Source organism: Lepisosteus platostomus, chromosome 17 (assembly GCF_059453375.1).
Source record: "Lepisosteus platostomus isolate fLepPlt1 chromosome 17, fLepPlt1.hap1, whole genome shotgun sequence".
Lineage (NCBI taxonomy): Eukaryota > Metazoa > Chordata > Actinopteri > Semionotiformes > Lepisosteidae > Lepisosteus > Lepisosteus platostomus.
This window is the reverse complement of record NC_142627.1, coordinates 9,167,803-9,185,054: the sequence shown is the minus strand read 5'-3', so window position 1 is coordinate 9,185,054 and position 17,252 is coordinate 9,167,803. Positions and strand designations below refer to the sequence as shown.

The window sequence follows — 17,252 nt, the reverse complement described above, 5'->3', positions numbered from 1 at the left end:
AAAAAATGGATGTTTTTGCAATGTCCAAATGCAATGTGGGAGTGCATTTAAAATTGAGAACAAGAGAACAAGAACAACCCGCTGTGTACCTCTTTGCACAGCGGGTTGGGGGAGTGTGGAACCAGTCCATGTTGTTGCAGCCGGGTCCTAGGCTTCTCTAGAGAAACATCTGGAGGAGATCAGATCAATTAACTACAGTACTTGCTAGACGTGCCAAATTAATTACTCCAGTTAGAAACATGACAAAACCACCTCGCAGGAATAGGAAGCTGAAGGCAATAAATGTACTTTTCCAAGTTGCCTAAATAGAACCCCTGATTTATAACCTGTTCGGTTTGATGGCTTCATGTTCACCTACAGTTTGTCAGGCTGCCAGGGTTGTAGATTTCAGAACTGCCCAGGTTAGCTGTCGGTGGGGCAGCTGGCACGAGGGATGTCCTGGGAGGGTCAGCTAAGCTGGCGTCGATGATGTGAACTGTGACCCTGTCCCCGCAGAGTGCCAGGCTGTGCTGGTGGAGCTCCTGGTCGCCATGGTGAGTGTGCGGATCCAGGCGGAAGAGCTGTCCCTGCTGATCCGACTCTTTCTGGAGAAAGCACCCCCCACTGTGAGTACACTTTTCCCCAGCCAAAGTGAAGTAAGGTACCCGAAAACAGCTCTGAGAAATTGTGTACAAAATACCAATATCTCAAGAACAATCCTCTTTCAGCAGGTGTTGTTTCTTTCATTCTACTGGGAATTAACAGAAGTGAAACCATTTGTAGTAAGAAGCATAATATTTGCCTTTGGCCTGGTGCTTTCTAGGAGAATGACATTCCAGACAGTGATTACAGTTCTGTTCATTCATTCCTTACTTGGATGTGATTAATTAGAAAACACTGCAGAGTTCATTCTAACCAAGGGAATTTATACTTTAATATGTACTGAGTTAAGCAGCACCATTAACAGAGCTAATGTTCGTGTTAGGCTGTGATTTTTGTACATTGTCTGGTGGGAATTGCCTATGAGCAGCTTTCCTTTAAGACAGACAGTTGGGTTGATTGTTGATGATGAAGATGAAGCAGTCTCCTCAGTTACCTCACAGAAGCTGTTTTTCCATCCTATACTCATGTTCACTGGGTCAGACTGGCCTTTTCACTGCACAGACAGTTTCCCCTTCTTCAATGGCTTGTCCTCGGCTGTGGATGTTCTGTTCTAATGTGTGCGAAGGGACTGTGCAGCCAGTGCATTTGTTTGTAAAACCTGCATTTTCTGTACTGCTACGCTGATGAAGGTCCTTTGAGAACCTCACTGCAGCTTGTTAATTTGTACATCGGCAGCTCTCAAAAGCTGGCACAGTTTTAAAAAAGAATTCCGGCAATGTCATTTAACTTGCCCAAGAAAAGCTTTCCCACCACAACTCTACTTTTCCTAAGACGTCTTCTAAAGCTGTAAAGAACACTGCGCTCTGTGCAATGTACCATATCTGTAATATATAGTGTGCAAACTATGGAAGGTTTGAACAACTCAGAGAATTGCAGTGTCACAGATTTCAGTTCACTGCACCGAGCAGAAGTGAAGATGTTAATTTCCTGTTCATAATGACCGGGCACCACAGTAAGCCACCAAGCAGGGCAGAGAGGCCGAGCTGACGCAGCTCAGTGAATCGGAACCTCAGCTTTGTCCCCCCGCTGGCTGTGCTGCAGGAGATCCTGCTGAACGGGATCCTCCGGATCGTGGAAGCGAACGTGCACATGGAGCCCCTGCAGCACCTGTCCTTCCCGCTCCTGCCCAGCTCTTCCAGCCCCGGGGGGGCCCCCGCAGGGCCCAAGCAGAGCGGGGCGCCGGGGGCCAAGGGCGCGGGGCTGCTGCGGAGGGCCCGGGCGTCTCCCGGCCGGAGAGAGGCCGAGGGCGACGCCCTGAGCCACCAGCTGTCATCCTCCTGGCACGTGGCTCCCATCCACCTGCCCCTGGTGGGGCAGAACTGCTGGCCCCACATGGCGGAGGGCTTCGGCGTGTCTCTGTGGCTGAGGGCCCAGGTTCCTGCCGACGGGGACGGTGCTGCAGACAAGAGCAGGAAGCGCAGGAGGATGCACCTGGGGGCGTTCAGGGACAGCAGCGTGGACAGCACAGGTACTGTCGCTCTCCGAGGGCGTCTGTCTGATTTCCGCATTGCTTGCTTTGCGCAGACGTGTTCGCTCCATCCTTTTATTCGTGGAGGTGATGTGCTAAAACTCGCCTATCGATTTAGAAGCAAGAGGTCAAGAACGGGGTAAAGACTTAAGAAATGTTCTGAGTTTCTGGATATGGAAATCAACGTCTAGCGTTAAGCCCTTGGGAGGCAGATTTAAATGCTTTCCTCATAGGAGTGAAGGAATAAACACATCTTGAAGTGTCTCTTTCACAGAAGGAGAGAAGAAACGGGGGGCGGACCAGCAGGGTCCTTCCAGCTCTGGGGACAAGCTGGTGGAAGAAGGGTGTCTTCATGTCATCTCTCTGGGCTCCAAAGCACTAATGCTGCAGGTCTGGGCTGATCTCAACACAGGGACATTCATTTTCCGGTAAGCACAGCTGCTAGATGTTGGAACAGTAATACCGTGCAGTTTGCATTGTTACTGTTATCACTTTTATTATGTTATTACTGTTATAATGTTATTATTGTGTTATTACTATTACTATGTTACTATTATTACTAGTGCAGTTTGAACTATCGACAGCTACCACCTTTATAGGGCTGAGCTGTAGGCCTTACAAAGTCCTTGGTAATGATTTGTCTGTACGGAGTTGTTAACCTGCTTTAGTTTGCAATGGATTATATAAGCTGAGAGGGTCTCTGTAGAGCCAGGAAAATTAATTAAGTTTCTTGGTTCCACCCTGCAACCTTGCAAGCTAAAGAACACAATTGAAATAGCTGGATCATTACAAATGTCATTAGTTCTTTGTTCTAGTTAGGCACGCTGAAAGGTGCAGAGAGGCTGTTAGTGTTGTCTCTGTGAAGGGGTCTGGTCGGGGGGGCCCACATTCTAAGTGCTGTGGTGTCTGGATGGTTTGACAGGATTTGCATCGATCCCAACGATGAGATGAAGGCTGGCCTCCTGGCTCAGGCCGAGTCGGAGGAAGGCCTTCTGACTCCGGGCAGATGGCAGCATCTGGCCTTCAACTACACCCAGCAGCCAGAGGGCAAGAAGAATGTGCATGGGAAACTGGTGATGTGGGTCTCGGGGCAGAGGTAGGGCACCCTTATGCCTAGCACACTGAGCGATGATACTGACACCCGCGTCAGCAGCACGATGCTGTCAAGACAGAGGTGTTGCTCAAATCTGGCTCTTACCATTCAGACATGTAGTGTTGAGTCAGTTTTAGTTGAGAAGCATACCTTGATTTAAAGATTACTGTAGTTTAAGTGTGATCCTGAATCCTTTGTGTCAGGGTTTATATCGGTACTATGCTGTGAAAGATTTTCCATTTAAAGGCAGTTTTTGTTTACTCCATGAAATCAAAAGGCAAGTGACAGAGTGGTAAATGGATAAATGCATGGACAAGCAATATCATGCACACTTGTATTCCCCCTGCAGGAAATGCGAAATCTCTTTGGACTACACTCTCCCAAGGAAGTCCAGCTTATCCTCAGACAGCAATAAGACCTTCTGCATGGTGGGCCACTATGTTCATTCAGCAGAGGACCAGTCAAGACTGGCAGGGAGCTGGGACATTGGCAGTCTGCTGCTCTTTAACGGTAAGGCCCTCTTCTCCATCTGTCACACCAGGCATGATTGCACTCCCAAAGTAAGACGCCAGTCTTCAAAAAAGCCAGTTAGGGCAGTGAAAAGGTTGGAGAGATCCAATTGGACATGCTTGGTGTTTTTCAGGAGAATTTACAATCGCACACACAACCGTAAAAGGGGAACAGCAGTACAACAATCTCAGATCGGGAGTTAAATAAACAAATTAATTGACAGTCTTGAAAAGTTGACAAATTCCAAATTAAGCACAAAATCGTGAACTTTGTAAAGTACTGTATGGTCTCCTTTTTGTCTAAAATCCCTGGTCTCTCCGAGGCCGAGAGCGATAGTTTGCCAAATTATGACATGAAGTAGCCCTTCCTGCTCACTAGTCACTGTAATGACTAATGTAACGTGATGTACCAGCAATAAGTACAGGTTGTGCAGCAGACATTTCAATACAGAAATGTTCAAATATGACAGTTAACAAGTAGTGTTTGTCATCAAAACCATCTAGCAGTCGAGAGCCATATTTCTATTGGGTTATGTATTCACAAGCCTGTTTGTTTGCAATATCATAAGGCCGCACACATCACCAGAAGTTTTGTTGCCTCGTTCTGAATCGCAGAATATGGAGCTGCAGATACTGTGTACATTTGAAGTTCATTATGGTTTGAAATGCACTCATCAATGCAGATTCTTTCTGATCCCGAAATATAAAAATAGTGTTGCAGTTCCCCTTTAAAAAAAATGATATTTATAAACTCAACCATTTTTTGTGACACCTGGATTTTTCAACATTGAAAAATCCCCAGAAAATGGAATACACCTTCCCTCTTGAATGTGGAGAAGTACATCAGTAGTTGAAACCACTTAGATTAAAACCTCTTACTGTCATGGACTTTGAGAGGCAATTTCCACCTGGAATGATGTCCCCTTAAACATTTTGTAATAACGCTTTAAGTAAAGGCAGTAGAGGCCTGGTTCAGAGTTTAAATTGAAACTACTGATACGGGGATGTAAAGCACTCTGGAGCTTCACTTTTAACACACTTGCATTGGGGTCTTTCTGTTGACTGATCTCTCGCCTCTGTCTTTTCCAGGCTCTAGGATTGGTCCCGAAGAGGCGTTTTACCTGTATGCCAGTGGTCCAGATTTCACCTCCATTATGCCGTGCAAATACGGGAAGCCCAGCCTGAGGTTCTCCAAGTACATCACTCTGGAGGGGCTGCAGTGTGAGGAACTGAAGGAGCTGCTGATGAAGAACAGGGAGATCGGCCCTGGGCCACTGATTGTAAGTGTCTGCCATGTCATTGAGTCTGGATTTTTTCCCAGCACACAGAAGACAGGAATCATTGCCTTCAAAACGCCTCCTTTTTCAGTAAAGGCATTGTTAGATGTTGTTAGAGGAACTACAGGAAAAGTTGCCTGTTGCCTTTCTAATATTCAGTTTCCAGTATTTTACATTTTCAACCAAAGCTGTAATTTAAATGATACACTGTTTCAGAAAGATTGCCATGACATCTAAAGGTTTTTAAAGGATTTTGCTCAATTTCTGTACTTTACTGCACTTATTACAATGCCAGATAAGGTTTAGATAATTTCAAGATAAGTTTAGATAAAGTGTTACAGCTGCTTTTAAAAAATGAAGAACTATACCATTTTCTATAGTGGAAGTGTTCTTTAAAATACCCTGTGAATATCTAAGCTGTACCTCTGGGTTTTGTGAGACTGAAGTCTTGATGAAGTTTTCTCTAGAGGAGCAGTAGAGGTCTGCCTATGTGTTCTCAGGAAAGCCTAGCAGTGGCCTATGCGCCCAGCTGCCCAGCCCAGTACACCATCTACGAGCCGGTGATCCGCCTGAAGGGGCAGGCCAAGATGGTGGCCTCTCAGAGACCCTTCAGTGCTAAAGAGGCGCAGAGCATGGTGCTGGAGCCCCAGTACCTGAGGACCCTGTGCCCCACCGAACCCCAGGGCCTTCAGAGCATTCTGCACAGGATCGGGGGGGCTGGGACCTTCGTCTTCCTCTTCGCAAGGGTGAGTGTCCTCACAGCAGTACCGAATGACCTGTGATTGGTGAACCCGGACATTTGGATGAGAATTGACAAACCATTTTTCATTATGTATCTGCACCCTTAGGGACTTTTTCTACAAATCTGGATTCCTATCAAAAGCCCCTGTGCCCTCCAAGGGAGACTGAGAAAGTGCAGACATGCTCTGACCTGCCATTTATGTCTAGACACACTACAGGCTCAGCAGTGCCGTACAGGAGCTTCTGTGCCGATTGGCTGGGAGGCTCACTGACATCACCATGAACATGCAGGCCCAGGATTCAGTTTCTCTTGGAATCAAGATAGTGCTGATTGGCTAACCCAGATCTTACTTGGGATTCTACCCTGGCTGGGGGGGACACTGAGCCACTTGGAGAGTCACCACAACCTTGGAGAGTCACAGTCACAGTTGGCTAGTATCATGACCCAGGCTCGAACCCAGGTTATAGCCAGCACTTTGCTGGATGAGCTCCCCTGGAAACCCTGAGAGTCCAGGTTTTAATGTGATTTTTAAGGAGTTTACATTTTGTAAAAAAAGCATTTTAGAATTAAATTGTAAAGCAAATTGTCTTATTTGTTGAGATGACGTGTATTTTTACTACCTCCACTAATATTCAATGCAATTAGCAATGCTTTCGAACACTGCAGTTATCCCACATTGTCTAAAAAATGACATTATATAAAAGGTAGGTAATTGCTTTTTTCATGAGTCTGTCTGGTTTTGACTGCACAGCACACAGAAATGAAATGTAATTTCCTGCACAGTGTGATTTTGAAGATTCAAACCTCTGGAGGTGGACTGCTGGCTGCGTTCTCAGACAGGAGAAGCTGGTGGGTAACGTCTCTCGTCCACACAGCCCCTCTCACTCTCTCTCTCTTTAGGCAGTGGAGCTCAGTGACTGTGAGAAGATTCAGGCATTAGCCCTGCAGGTGCTCCTGTCCCTCGTGAGGTACAACCAGCACCGGGTCCACGAAATGCAGAGCTGCCATGGCTACTCCATGATCCACCAGGTGCTCATCAAGTCCAAGTGCATCGTGGGCTACCATATGCTAAAGGTCAGCAGTGCCTCTGCAGAACCATTAACATGACATGACATTGCTGTTATGTGCTCCAAAAACATGAACATAAATAAACTTCAGTCTGAACTTGTCTCTCTGGCTATCAAGGAGGCCGAATAAGTTCTGAGTGTTCAGTCCTGCTGACATAATCTTGTCCAGTTGGCATTCCAAAAGTGCCTCTACCCTCAGGAGCTTTCTCTTGTGTGTTGTCTGAAATGCACAGACTTGCTGGGTCTGAGCAGGAGTTGGTTTTACAAAGGCCTTGTTAGCTCGTATCTGTTTTTGGTATTTTTTTAGATATCCATTTTCTGGCACTGTAATGGTTGTCACTTTACTTTCACGTTTGCAGAAAGCCTGATAGAATGTAAAATGTCTGAAATGCAGTGTTGTATGTCTGATGTATGAACCTGGTCACCACAGATGGATTACTTACACTTGTCCTCTTGCATGAAAGTGGAATAACATCCTAATTTATATTCCATGTCTTAGTACTGGTGAGGGAGCTAATCTCCTACACTGACTTAGCGACAACAATACTCTACTTTTCTTGAAGTTTTCTTTTCCTCTTTCCCTTAAAACTGTGAAAGTTCACCTTCTGTATTCTTTGAGAAAATAATTATTTTCCCTAAACTGATATCCACCATTCTGGACTCCAAACAAAAGACCTTGGGCTGTGTTTGTCACACCGTTTTATACACAAGCTCCAGCTGTGGTCAGTCAAACCAGCAACCCTCAATTGATGCACACCTTCCTGATATTTCCCAGCTTGCCTAGATCTACAAATATTGTCATGACAGAGCTATAAGGGATATGACCTTTTCCATATCCTGGGCCCATAACATGCCCTTTCCATTGTCTTGCCATTTATATAATTACAGATAATCTGTTCCTCGCATACATGTATGAAAGTGGGTTTCAATAATGCAGGTGGAGCACAGAAGTAAGGCTTTTGTTCTGCTGGAGTGATGGGCGGTGTAGTGGTGCTGAATGAATGGTTTCCTTTGTGCAGGAGCCTTTCTTAATGGCTTATGAATGGGTATTATTTAAATCTTAAGGTATGACATCATTAATCTCGTACAGATACGTTTCTTGAACTGGTACTAGTATGTTACAATGCCATCGTAGTTTGCGAGTTTGTCTGCCTCCTCTGTCATAATTTCCATACACCTGGGTTTTTGGAACACAATGCATAGTTTTGCAGTAATCCAGTTTTTCCAGAATATTTGTATTGAACTGGATGAACAAAAACCCTAAGCTCACTTTAACATCCGACGTGTTGACTTTTGTTTTAATAGTCATTCAGATGGTCTGTTTGTATGGAGATGGCATCATTGATTCTGTATATCACCAATATAAATTGTTTTCCCCTGATGAGGATAAAAGGTATAACATTACAACTTTCATATCGGTGACATGCTATGGGGTTAATTGTGGACTGAAAGCAGTTGTGTCCCTGTCTTGATTGTCTACACCACCCTGACTGCTCTGTGGCTTGTGCCCAGACCCTGCTCGATGGCTGCTGCAGTGGCCAGGTCCTTACTGTGAGCGAAGACGGCCAGTTCAGGCTGGATCCGGAGTCTACGGCTGTGGTTGTGGACCTCACGTTGCTGTCCGAGGTGCTGCGGGACTGGAAGATCTGGGCCAAGGCTCAGGTAGCCCTTAGACTGCTGCCCTCCATGGTTTCCTTCCACCCGACAATTATTTCTTTTCATCTTGGTGACCCAACCACAGCAGAGTGTAGTGGGTTTAGCATGAAATCTGTGATGGAGATAGTTTCATGGATAAGAAATAAAGGGAGTTTAAACATTATGCACACTACAAATTTATGCTCTGCTATGATAATCAATAATTGTTCACACGTGGGTAAACCTGCAGACTTTTAAAGGCTTGTTTGATATGTGAAAAATCAGGTAAAAATAATTCTGATGGGAATGCAATGTGGTGTAAAAGGCGTAGAACTGATTTCAAGGTTTTTTCTGTGCTATATTTCAGCTTTCTTTCTCCGTTAACTCTGAGTTATTCTGTCTGTTGCACCATGTGTATGGGGAAGCCGTCCTGACTGTTGTGTCCCCAACACTGTACATGAATAAGCCATTGTGTCTGGTTGTCTTTCAGAGTGGCGTTTGGGAGACTTTGCTGGCAGCTCTGGAGATTCTCATCAGGGTTCACCACCCCCAGCAGGTGTTCAACATCAAGCAGCTCCTAAAGGCGCAGGTGGTCCATCACTTCCTGCTCACCTGTCAAGTGCTGCAGGTACAACACTGGGCCGCTAAGCCCTTCTGTAACCACGTGCAGTCCGAACTTTCCCGCCCTCCTGCAGAGGGGCTGTTCCTTTCCACAAGCCCTTCTGTGTGGTTGCAATGTTTTACAGTACTTACAGCAAAGTACGTTTAACCCTGTGAAAAAAAGTAAAGAGAGGCAAACACTCCAAATTAGGCAGCCTCTGTATCTACAATTCTCTGTGAGCTTGTGAAAGTCTGGTGTTTTCCTCAGAGCTATTCACGTCAATATGCTTGTTGTTCACTGGTGCACTGGACAGGCCTTTTTTCTAATGGAGTTCCCCTATTCGGGTTTCCTTTCTGTCCTTCAGGAGCATCGTAACGAGCACCTGACATCAATCCCACAGGATGTCTGCCTGTCCTTCGTCAAGATCATCCAGGAGGTGCTGGGATCCCCCCCTGACCTGGACCTTCTCAGACTCATCTACAACTTTCTGCTTGCAGTACATCCCCCCACGAACACCTACGTCTGCCACACGCCCTCCAGCTTCTACTTCTCTCTGCATATTGGTGAGACCCCGCCCCCACCCCCATTTCACTTGGGCCCTAGAGTAACGTTCACTCAGCCAGGAAGCTGCTGACGGTTTTGGCTGGAAGTAACTAAATGGTGAGAAATGGCTGAACCATCAAGCACATAGCTTCTTTGTGAGGAGGTCTTTTAAGTACATCAAAGATTCAAATCTTAGAGTAAACCAAACAAAATAAAAACTTTCTACGCTGCTTAGCACATTTTCTTGGTCAAAAGACAAATGGTATGTGGCATCATTTCAGTCCTCAACCTTGAGTTATTAATGGATATGTTAACTTAATTCCTCTACAAGAATGTACGTGGTTTGTGAACGTACAAGTGGCTGAGCAGATTTTCAGAATCTACCATTGATATACTGTTTGGATTAAAGAAATTTGAATTGCTGCTTGCTTAAATGTTTTTATGGGTTAATCTAGTGTTGGACTGTAGGAAAAGATTTTCTAGGCTAGAAAAACAGTGGGACAATGTTGATATCCAGGCAGGTGCCAAATCTCTGTAAGAGGCCACAGCACTTCTGAAATGGATGGTTGTCTGCAGAAAGACATTAATCCTCTGTCTCTGCTTTGTGTGCATTTTAGATGGCAAGCTCTATCAGGAGAAGGTGCAGTCCTTCATGTATCTCAGGCATTCGAGCAGCGGAGTTCGCTCAGCCGGCAGCTCCACTGTCTCTCTTTCCCCGTCAGGCTTCACTGAGGCTCCTGTAGAAGGTATTTCTCAGCGCCCCGAAGCACTGTGCTCCTTTCTTAAGCCATGGGAAACCCACAGCATGACATCTCAAAGGTCCTTTCATTTCCAAAGAGGTTTCTCAAGTCCAGTTCTGTTCGCTTGCAACCCAAATCAATCTGCAATCCTCCATTTTCTGTTTTCAGGGTAATGATATCATTGCTTCAAAGTTTCACAAATTTCACGAAGTTCTAAGCCTGCTCATTTTTAAGATGGTGGCTTTTGCATCACCATGGCTAAAACGCAGCTGGTAGTCCCTGGGACACGGAATACCAGTGTTTATGAGCGGTTGGTATCTAAGGCGCTTTGAAAGTGTGAATCACTTGCATCGTGTAGAGCAGTGGTTCTCTAACTTTTGGACCAAGTACCACCCCTGATCAAACCAAACCATCCAAGTACCACCTACAAGTCGTCTTCTCATAGAAACCTCAGAAATTCTCAATGACCAACATGAGCGCGCGTGCACACACTCACATGCACATATAATACATTTTATAATAATATACTTTATTTTATGTAGCACCTTTAAAGGTGGCTTCTCAAAGCCCTTTACAGAAAAAAAAAACAGGAACAACAACAATTAAAAATAAACAAAAAAGCACAATTTCGGTGAGAGGGGTGAGCCTGTTTAGTCGATCAAAGCAGATGTGAATTAATTTTACAAGCCTTGATACAATTCACAACAGAGTCTAACAGATTTTAAATCGTCAGGCTTTTTCTTGACAGCAAAGTTCTCGCGGTGGATGTTGCAATGCGTCCATTCATTTCTGTAGCAACCTCTCTAATTCGTGCAACTGCATTGGCTTGTCATCGCTCTAGCACCATCTGTACAAACTCCAACGCATTTTCCAGTCGATTCCATTCTCTTCGATAAATTCATTCAGAAGCTTAAATATGTGCTCTCCTCTAGTTCCCGTTGGTAGCAGCTTACAGAACAGAAAGACCTTATGGGACGTACCCCCAAACTCGTATCTAACGTAAACGAGCAAATTGGTCAAATCGACGACATCTACAGACTCATCTAATTGCATCTGCTCATCTTAACGCGCTCTATCAGTGTACTTTTGACATCATCCGCCATATCAGTCATTCATGAGTGACTGTGTCTTTCGGAGGGGGCAGCCAGTCGAGCTGTTTAGCAGCTTTTTCTCCACATGTAATACGTGTCAGCTCTTTTGCCAACGGTAAATAAGGTTCTTCAAAAATAGTGTGGGGCTTACCTGCTTTAGCAATCCGCAAGCTTGCATTTTTCCCCGTTTCCGTTTCAGGAGTCCATCTCAGAAATTAAGAGAGGTTTTTATTTCACGCGCATGGGAGCGAAACATAGATGCTCTGTGTACTTTCCGAAAATTAACCTAGAACAGTTCTTAAATATTATTCTGTTATCTATCACGCTTTCCTGTGCTCACAAGATTGCCAGCGTTCTTAGCACGCATTTCTATGCATTCCTGTGCTTACAACATTGGCATTGTTACAAAATCACACATATTCTCTACCTCCCTATTTGCTGGAGATAACTTTTTTTAAATACAATTGGTCACTTGCGTTTATAGCACACATTCCTATAGAATAGTATAGAATTACATAGTAGCTCTTGTGTCCACTCAAGTAGTAGTGCGTGCTGTATGGTAGTAACTAAGCTGCGTATTCAACGCCTATTAAAATAGAAAACCCGTCCTGATTTTTCGGTGCACACAACCAAGCTCCAGGGTCATATGGTGTACCACCTTGCGGCGGTACCATAGTTTGAGAACCACTGGTGTAGAGTATTGATGTAGACATCTGCAACAGCAACTAACCAACATTTGGCTCAATGTACTCTATTTTACTTGCAAAATCAGTGGTTGGATTTTGAAGATGTTTCACTTGCCGTTTGACAGAAAGATTCCCCTTGGGTTTTGGCGTCCATAAAAGACGAGATCCTTATTGAATTCGCTCTGTTGTCTCCAGAAACCATCGCGGCCCACAGCTCGGAGCGGGAGACTGGCCTGGTGGTGGACAGCCAGTTCCGCAACCCCCAGAGCTGGTCACCTTCTCCCACCTCCTCCCCTCCGCTGCCCCCCCATCAGGCGGGCCGAGCCTTGGGGGAGCCCAGCAGGCGAGCCGGGCATGAGAGGCGGTCCTCAGGGGCCCAGCAGGCGCACGGGGCCACCGAGACCCTCAAGAGGGCCAGCGAAGAGCATCTCGTCAGCAGCTGCGAGTCGGTCCAAACCATCTGCGACTCCAGAGAGGCGGGCGAGACCCCCCAGCTCTCCAGCACGCCCACCATCCGCATTGAGCAGGAGGCGGGAGAGAACAGCAGGCCAGAGGGCCTGGCGGACGGCAGCGGCGAGGGCAGCCCGCGAAGCCTCGAGTCGGAGGAGCAGTTCGACCCCCCGGCGGAGGAGGGCATCCGACGCCCGGACAGCTTGAAGGGCATCCAGTCTTTCCAGAGGAGCCAGAGCAACTTCGCGAGCCTGGGCCTCGCCTTCCCGGCCCAGAATGGCTCCCTGGCCATCGCGCTCTGGCCTAGCCTGGCCGACAGGGGCCAGCTGCCCGAGGACTGGGAGAGCTACACCTTCTCTCCCGGCTACGAGCGTGCCTACAGCAGACCCGACTCTACGGGAGACAGGTGAGGCCGGCCAGGCTGCCAGACAAACCCCGTTTTCTTTGTGCTTAATGTTCGTGCAGTTACACGTGCGTGTTTACGGTGAGACGGCAAACCCTTCGTGCCTTTTCTCCTGCGGAATAATTCCATGTACTGCTCAGTTTTGCTAAAAGCTTTCCTGCGTCATGTCACTTGGAGCAGGATTCCCTAAAGTGGCAGCACACAATATCCTGAGCACCACCGAGCTCTGCCGGCTCTCCTCAGTGCAGCACACCCAGCAGCCCTCACCAGCTCTTTCAGGCTGAGCTGCTGCCTGTGAGGTGGTGGCTGTGTTTAAAGACGAATGGCTCTGCAGCTCAAAGGAGGGCGGGTCGGAGATTCTGTGTACACCATCTCACTCTCCTCTGAGTGCGGTCACAGGCGTCCTTAGCCGAGAGCCAGCCAAGACAAAAGAAAAAAAACCCACAGCTGACTCTTCTTTTGTTTTTGTTTTTTTAAAAAAGAGAAAACGTTTCTCACATCTTATTACAATGATAATAATATATGACATACATACACAATAATAAGCTGTATACTCCGCTAGGCCAGCTTCAGTGCATTGTGAATGTAGGTTAAAGTATGTCTTCGTTTATGGACTCACTGCATTCGTGTGTGAGTTCAATTCAGCCAGCATGTAGTTCATTATCTCCTCGGGGGGTGCCCTTTGATCCCTTTGAAAGAAAGTTCTTATTTGCCAGTATGTGCTTTCAATATTGGTTCTGCAATACTGAGTTTACTGTGTACACAGTTACAGCATGGGCTGTCAAAAGAACCAGTTTAATCTGCTTCTAGAGCAAATGGAGCTGAAGTCAAATGTTGGCTGGTGCAGTATTCCACATTACTAACCTGCTGTAAAAAAGTGAGAATTGTTTTGCAGCGGTACTCTATCCTGACCTGTGCTGGTTTAACAGGGACAGTGCAGTACGTGAAAAGCCATGCTGAAACTGTAACAGAAAATCCCTTCCATAATGTGCCCTAATGAAAATGAAAGTTTTACAGATCCTTGTCTGAGAGTAATGATAATCGGTACTTGTGATTGTTGGCTTTCTTCCCTACTGTGAAAATACATGAAATACATGAAATCACTCACTGAGCAATGAGAAAATCAGACTGTTCATTTAAACATCAGCATGATAAAAAAAGATATTAACCTCAAGAGCAATACCGGATGGAGGAGACCTCCGTGTTCACAAAGTCCAGCCACTGTGCAAAGTGCCAGCCTTCACTGAGCTTGCAGTGAAGTATCTCTGAAAGTATCTTTCCTGTAACACTCCCACTCACTCATTGCCAGTCTGGGCTCTTGGATTGAGGCACTGGGAGACGCCCTGACAAGGACCCTTTTCATCTCTCCTGTAAAAGACCCACAACTCGAGCAGTGAGCCGACTTGGCTAGAAGAATGAAGTGCTCATTCGAAACTGCTGCGTGGCTTTGAAAGTGGTGCAAGTAACAATACTTGGGTTTTTTTTGTATTAGTAATACTGCTTTAATGACCTCTTCCTAAAGAACAAGTTTAAGTTGAAGTTTATTTTCATTATACTCAGACACAGGTTTATGGTATAACAAAATGATATTTAGCTAGCTCTCAGACGGTAAGTAGTGCAAACAACAGATAATGTGCAAGACAACAGGTAACAGGTAATGTGCAAAACAATGACAGAATTAAGTAAAGGATACAAAATTATGGAGAGTAAACATCTTGACACGTGAGGTAGAGGGAGATTTCAATGTGCGTTCACGTTTTGAGAAAGAAAGAAGGCACCGTAAGGGTGCAGATCGTAGGCTCTACGAGAGGCTGGGAGTTTAATAGTTTCATAGTGCGGGGGTAAAAACAGCAGTGTTATTTAAAGGCCCAGCCTCTGTGTGAAGCACAGTCCTCCTCCCATAGATGAGGCCTTGAATGTTGGCAGTGCAGTGTCTGAGCAGGGTGTGTGACTCGTGCTGCGGCGTGCCTGCAGGTCCAGCACGGAGGACTGCCTGGTGCTGATCTGCTGCGGCCTGTACGATCTGCTGCGGGGCGTGCTGCTGCTCCTGCCGGACCTCATGCTGGAAGACGTGATGGACAAGCTGATCCAGCCGGAGGCTCTCATCGTCCTGGTCAACCACCCCTCGCCCCTCATACAGCTGGGAGTCATGAAGGTGGGGCTTCTTCTTCTGTTGCCTGCGTCCTCTCTTCTCCCCTTTCCTGTTTTCCCTGCTTTTCTCCTTACTCTTCCCTCCTTGATAGATGTGCCTTCTGGAAGAGTCTGGAGTTGGAAAATGAGCTCCATGTGATGAGGTCGACCATGGCAACTTATGTCAAACAGAACTAATTTGAGCTTCACATCGCAGTAATTCATATCAGCGCATGTACTGTAGAGCATGTCTCTTAACCACGGAGATGCTTATCATGTGAACAGGAGGTTTACACTTCTTATGTGTTTTACATTGATGTTAACATGAAGTAGCAACAGTTAAGGAGTTGTACAACAGAAATGACTGTTCATCTTTCTTTCCTAAAGCTGCTGGATGCGTACTTTATCCGGTCAACAAAGGATCAGAGAGAGAAGTTCCTCAAGAACTATGGGTTCTCCTTGCTGGCCAATCAGCTGTACCTGCACCAGGGGACACAGGGGCTCCTGGAGTGCTTCCTGGAGATGATGTTCGGCCGTCCGGTGGGCATGGAGGAGGAGTGAGTAAAGAGAGAGAGAGAGAGAGAGGGAGGGAGTAGAGAGTTACAGATCCTGACCTCTATGTATCTGTTGAACCTAGTTTGCATTTCCACATTCGCCAGAAGAGTCATTAATTATGTCCAAGAGGCCCCTTGCATGGTTTTTCTGAAACTATCCAAAAAGGGAGATACAAGTGAGATTCTGTGCTTAGTACACTGATCTTGCCACCAAAAAAGTGAGCTCTTCCTTTTTCTTCTTCACCTTTTTGTGTAGCCTGGACCTGGAGGACATGGAGAAGGTCGACCCCTTCTTGAAGAGATGCATCATTCCGGTTCTGGGGCTGATCGAGAACTCCCTGTACGAGAACACGCTGGTGCACAACACGCTGTTTGTCCTCCTGCAGCTGCTCAACGCCTGCTCCAAGCTGGCCGACATCCTGCTGGACAACGGGCTCCTCTACGTGCTCTTCAACACGCTGGCGGCCCTCAATGGCCTGGAAAACAGGTAACTGACTTGTCTCGCAGCGCTTGGTCTCTGATCTAATTCAGATCTTACCCCTTGAGGGTCCTGAAGCAGAGCAACCAGCAGCAAAACCCACATCTGACCCTGGAAAAACCCCACTGCCCTTCAATTACATTGTGGTGGGATTTCATAAACTAATTTCCACAAGGTGTTAAAATGAGATCACCAGCCTCTAGATTATAACACTTTTATTTTTCTTATTCATATTTGTATAGGACCTATCAGAATAGAGTATTATAGTATAGCACCTATCAGATTACGGAAGTACAGCGGATCACTTGTTGTTTATAGTGCCATCTGTACAGATCTTCCAGAAGCTGAGCAGAAGGAAGGATCTGCTGTTGTATAAGGATGTGTAGATCATGGCTGTCTGAAGGCTGTACGGTCTGGGTGTGATGGCTCCTTTCTGCTGGTCCCCTTCGCAGGATCCCGCTGAACGATTACAAGCTCCTGGTGTGTGACATCCAGCAGGTGCTGGTGGCGGTGACCATTCACTCTTGCAGCTCCTCGGGCTCTCAGTACTTCCGCATCATCGAGGACCTCATCACGCTGCTGGGCTACCTGCAGACCAGCAAGAACAAGCGCACACAGGGTAAGGCCTAGGGGCCTCTGGCAGGCAGAGTCGATTCGGGACCACGGGGCACAGTCCCAGCCAGGAGATCCCTATATAGAATCCAGCTAGCAGGTGGAAAGTAATTGGGAGTTAGGCTAACCCACAATCATTACAGTTCTCTTGGAATCATGACCTTCCTTAGACCTGGGAAAGGGAGTAAGTGGCTGAAATAAGAGAGTAATTAGTTAAATTAACTAAAGTCTAACTATAGTTACCTAAAAATGGAATGGAAACTGTTAGACCCTGTGGCCTTCAAGCACTGAATTTGAAGAACACTGGCCTACAGTAATGCCTGGTAATGTCGTAAGCACCCTTGTCAATAAACCAAAAATGGAAAATTTGCCTTAATGGTAACTGATTTAGTCTATCCCCTTAATTGACCTGCCTTCTGAACACAAGTGCAGAAAATCTCAGTTGCAGTTTTGTTTTTTTCCGCCCAGCTCTTACAAACACAGATCCTTCCATCGACAGGGAAGGAATGTCTTCCTGCATGTCTCACTCCT

The 17,252-nt window shown here is 46.2% G+C and overlaps 1 protein-coding gene across 2 annotated transcripts in view; it reads left to right on the top strand.

Moving 5' to 3' along the window:
- The window catches only part of lyst (lysosomal trafficking regulator), an 89,970-nt gene that overhangs the window by 47,708 nt on the left and 25,010 nt on the right, over positions 1 to 17,252 (top strand). For both annotated transcript variants that reach the window (XM_088609864.1, XM_088609865.1), the window contains exons 12-28: positions 496 to 605; positions 1,684 to 2,110; positions 2,385 to 2,538; positions 3,033 to 3,206; positions 3,553 to 3,713; positions 4,802 to 4,992; positions 5,490 to 5,735; positions 6,632 to 6,805; positions 8,311 to 8,460; positions 8,924 to 9,061; positions 9,399 to 9,597; positions 10,195 to 10,323; positions 12,290 to 12,950; positions 14,922 to 15,102; positions 15,465 to 15,634; positions 15,888 to 16,118; positions 16,562 to 16,728. In XM_088609864.1, the coding sequence (XP_088465990.1) occupies positions 496 to 605; positions 1,684 to 2,110; positions 2,385 to 2,538; positions 3,033 to 3,206; positions 3,553 to 3,713; positions 4,802 to 4,992; positions 5,490 to 5,735; positions 6,632 to 6,805; positions 8,311 to 8,460; positions 8,924 to 9,061; positions 9,399 to 9,597; positions 10,195 to 10,323; positions 12,290 to 12,950; positions 14,922 to 15,102; positions 15,465 to 15,634; positions 15,888 to 16,118; positions 16,562 to 16,728 (3,663 nt within the window). The remainder of the gene's footprint in view (positions 1 to 495; positions 606 to 1,683; positions 2,111 to 2,384; positions 2,539 to 3,032; positions 3,207 to 3,552; positions 3,714 to 4,801; positions 4,993 to 5,489; positions 5,736 to 6,631; positions 6,806 to 8,310; positions 8,461 to 8,923; positions 9,062 to 9,398; positions 9,598 to 10,194; positions 10,324 to 12,289; positions 12,951 to 14,921; positions 15,103 to 15,464; positions 15,635 to 15,887; positions 16,119 to 16,561; positions 16,729 to 17,252) is intronic.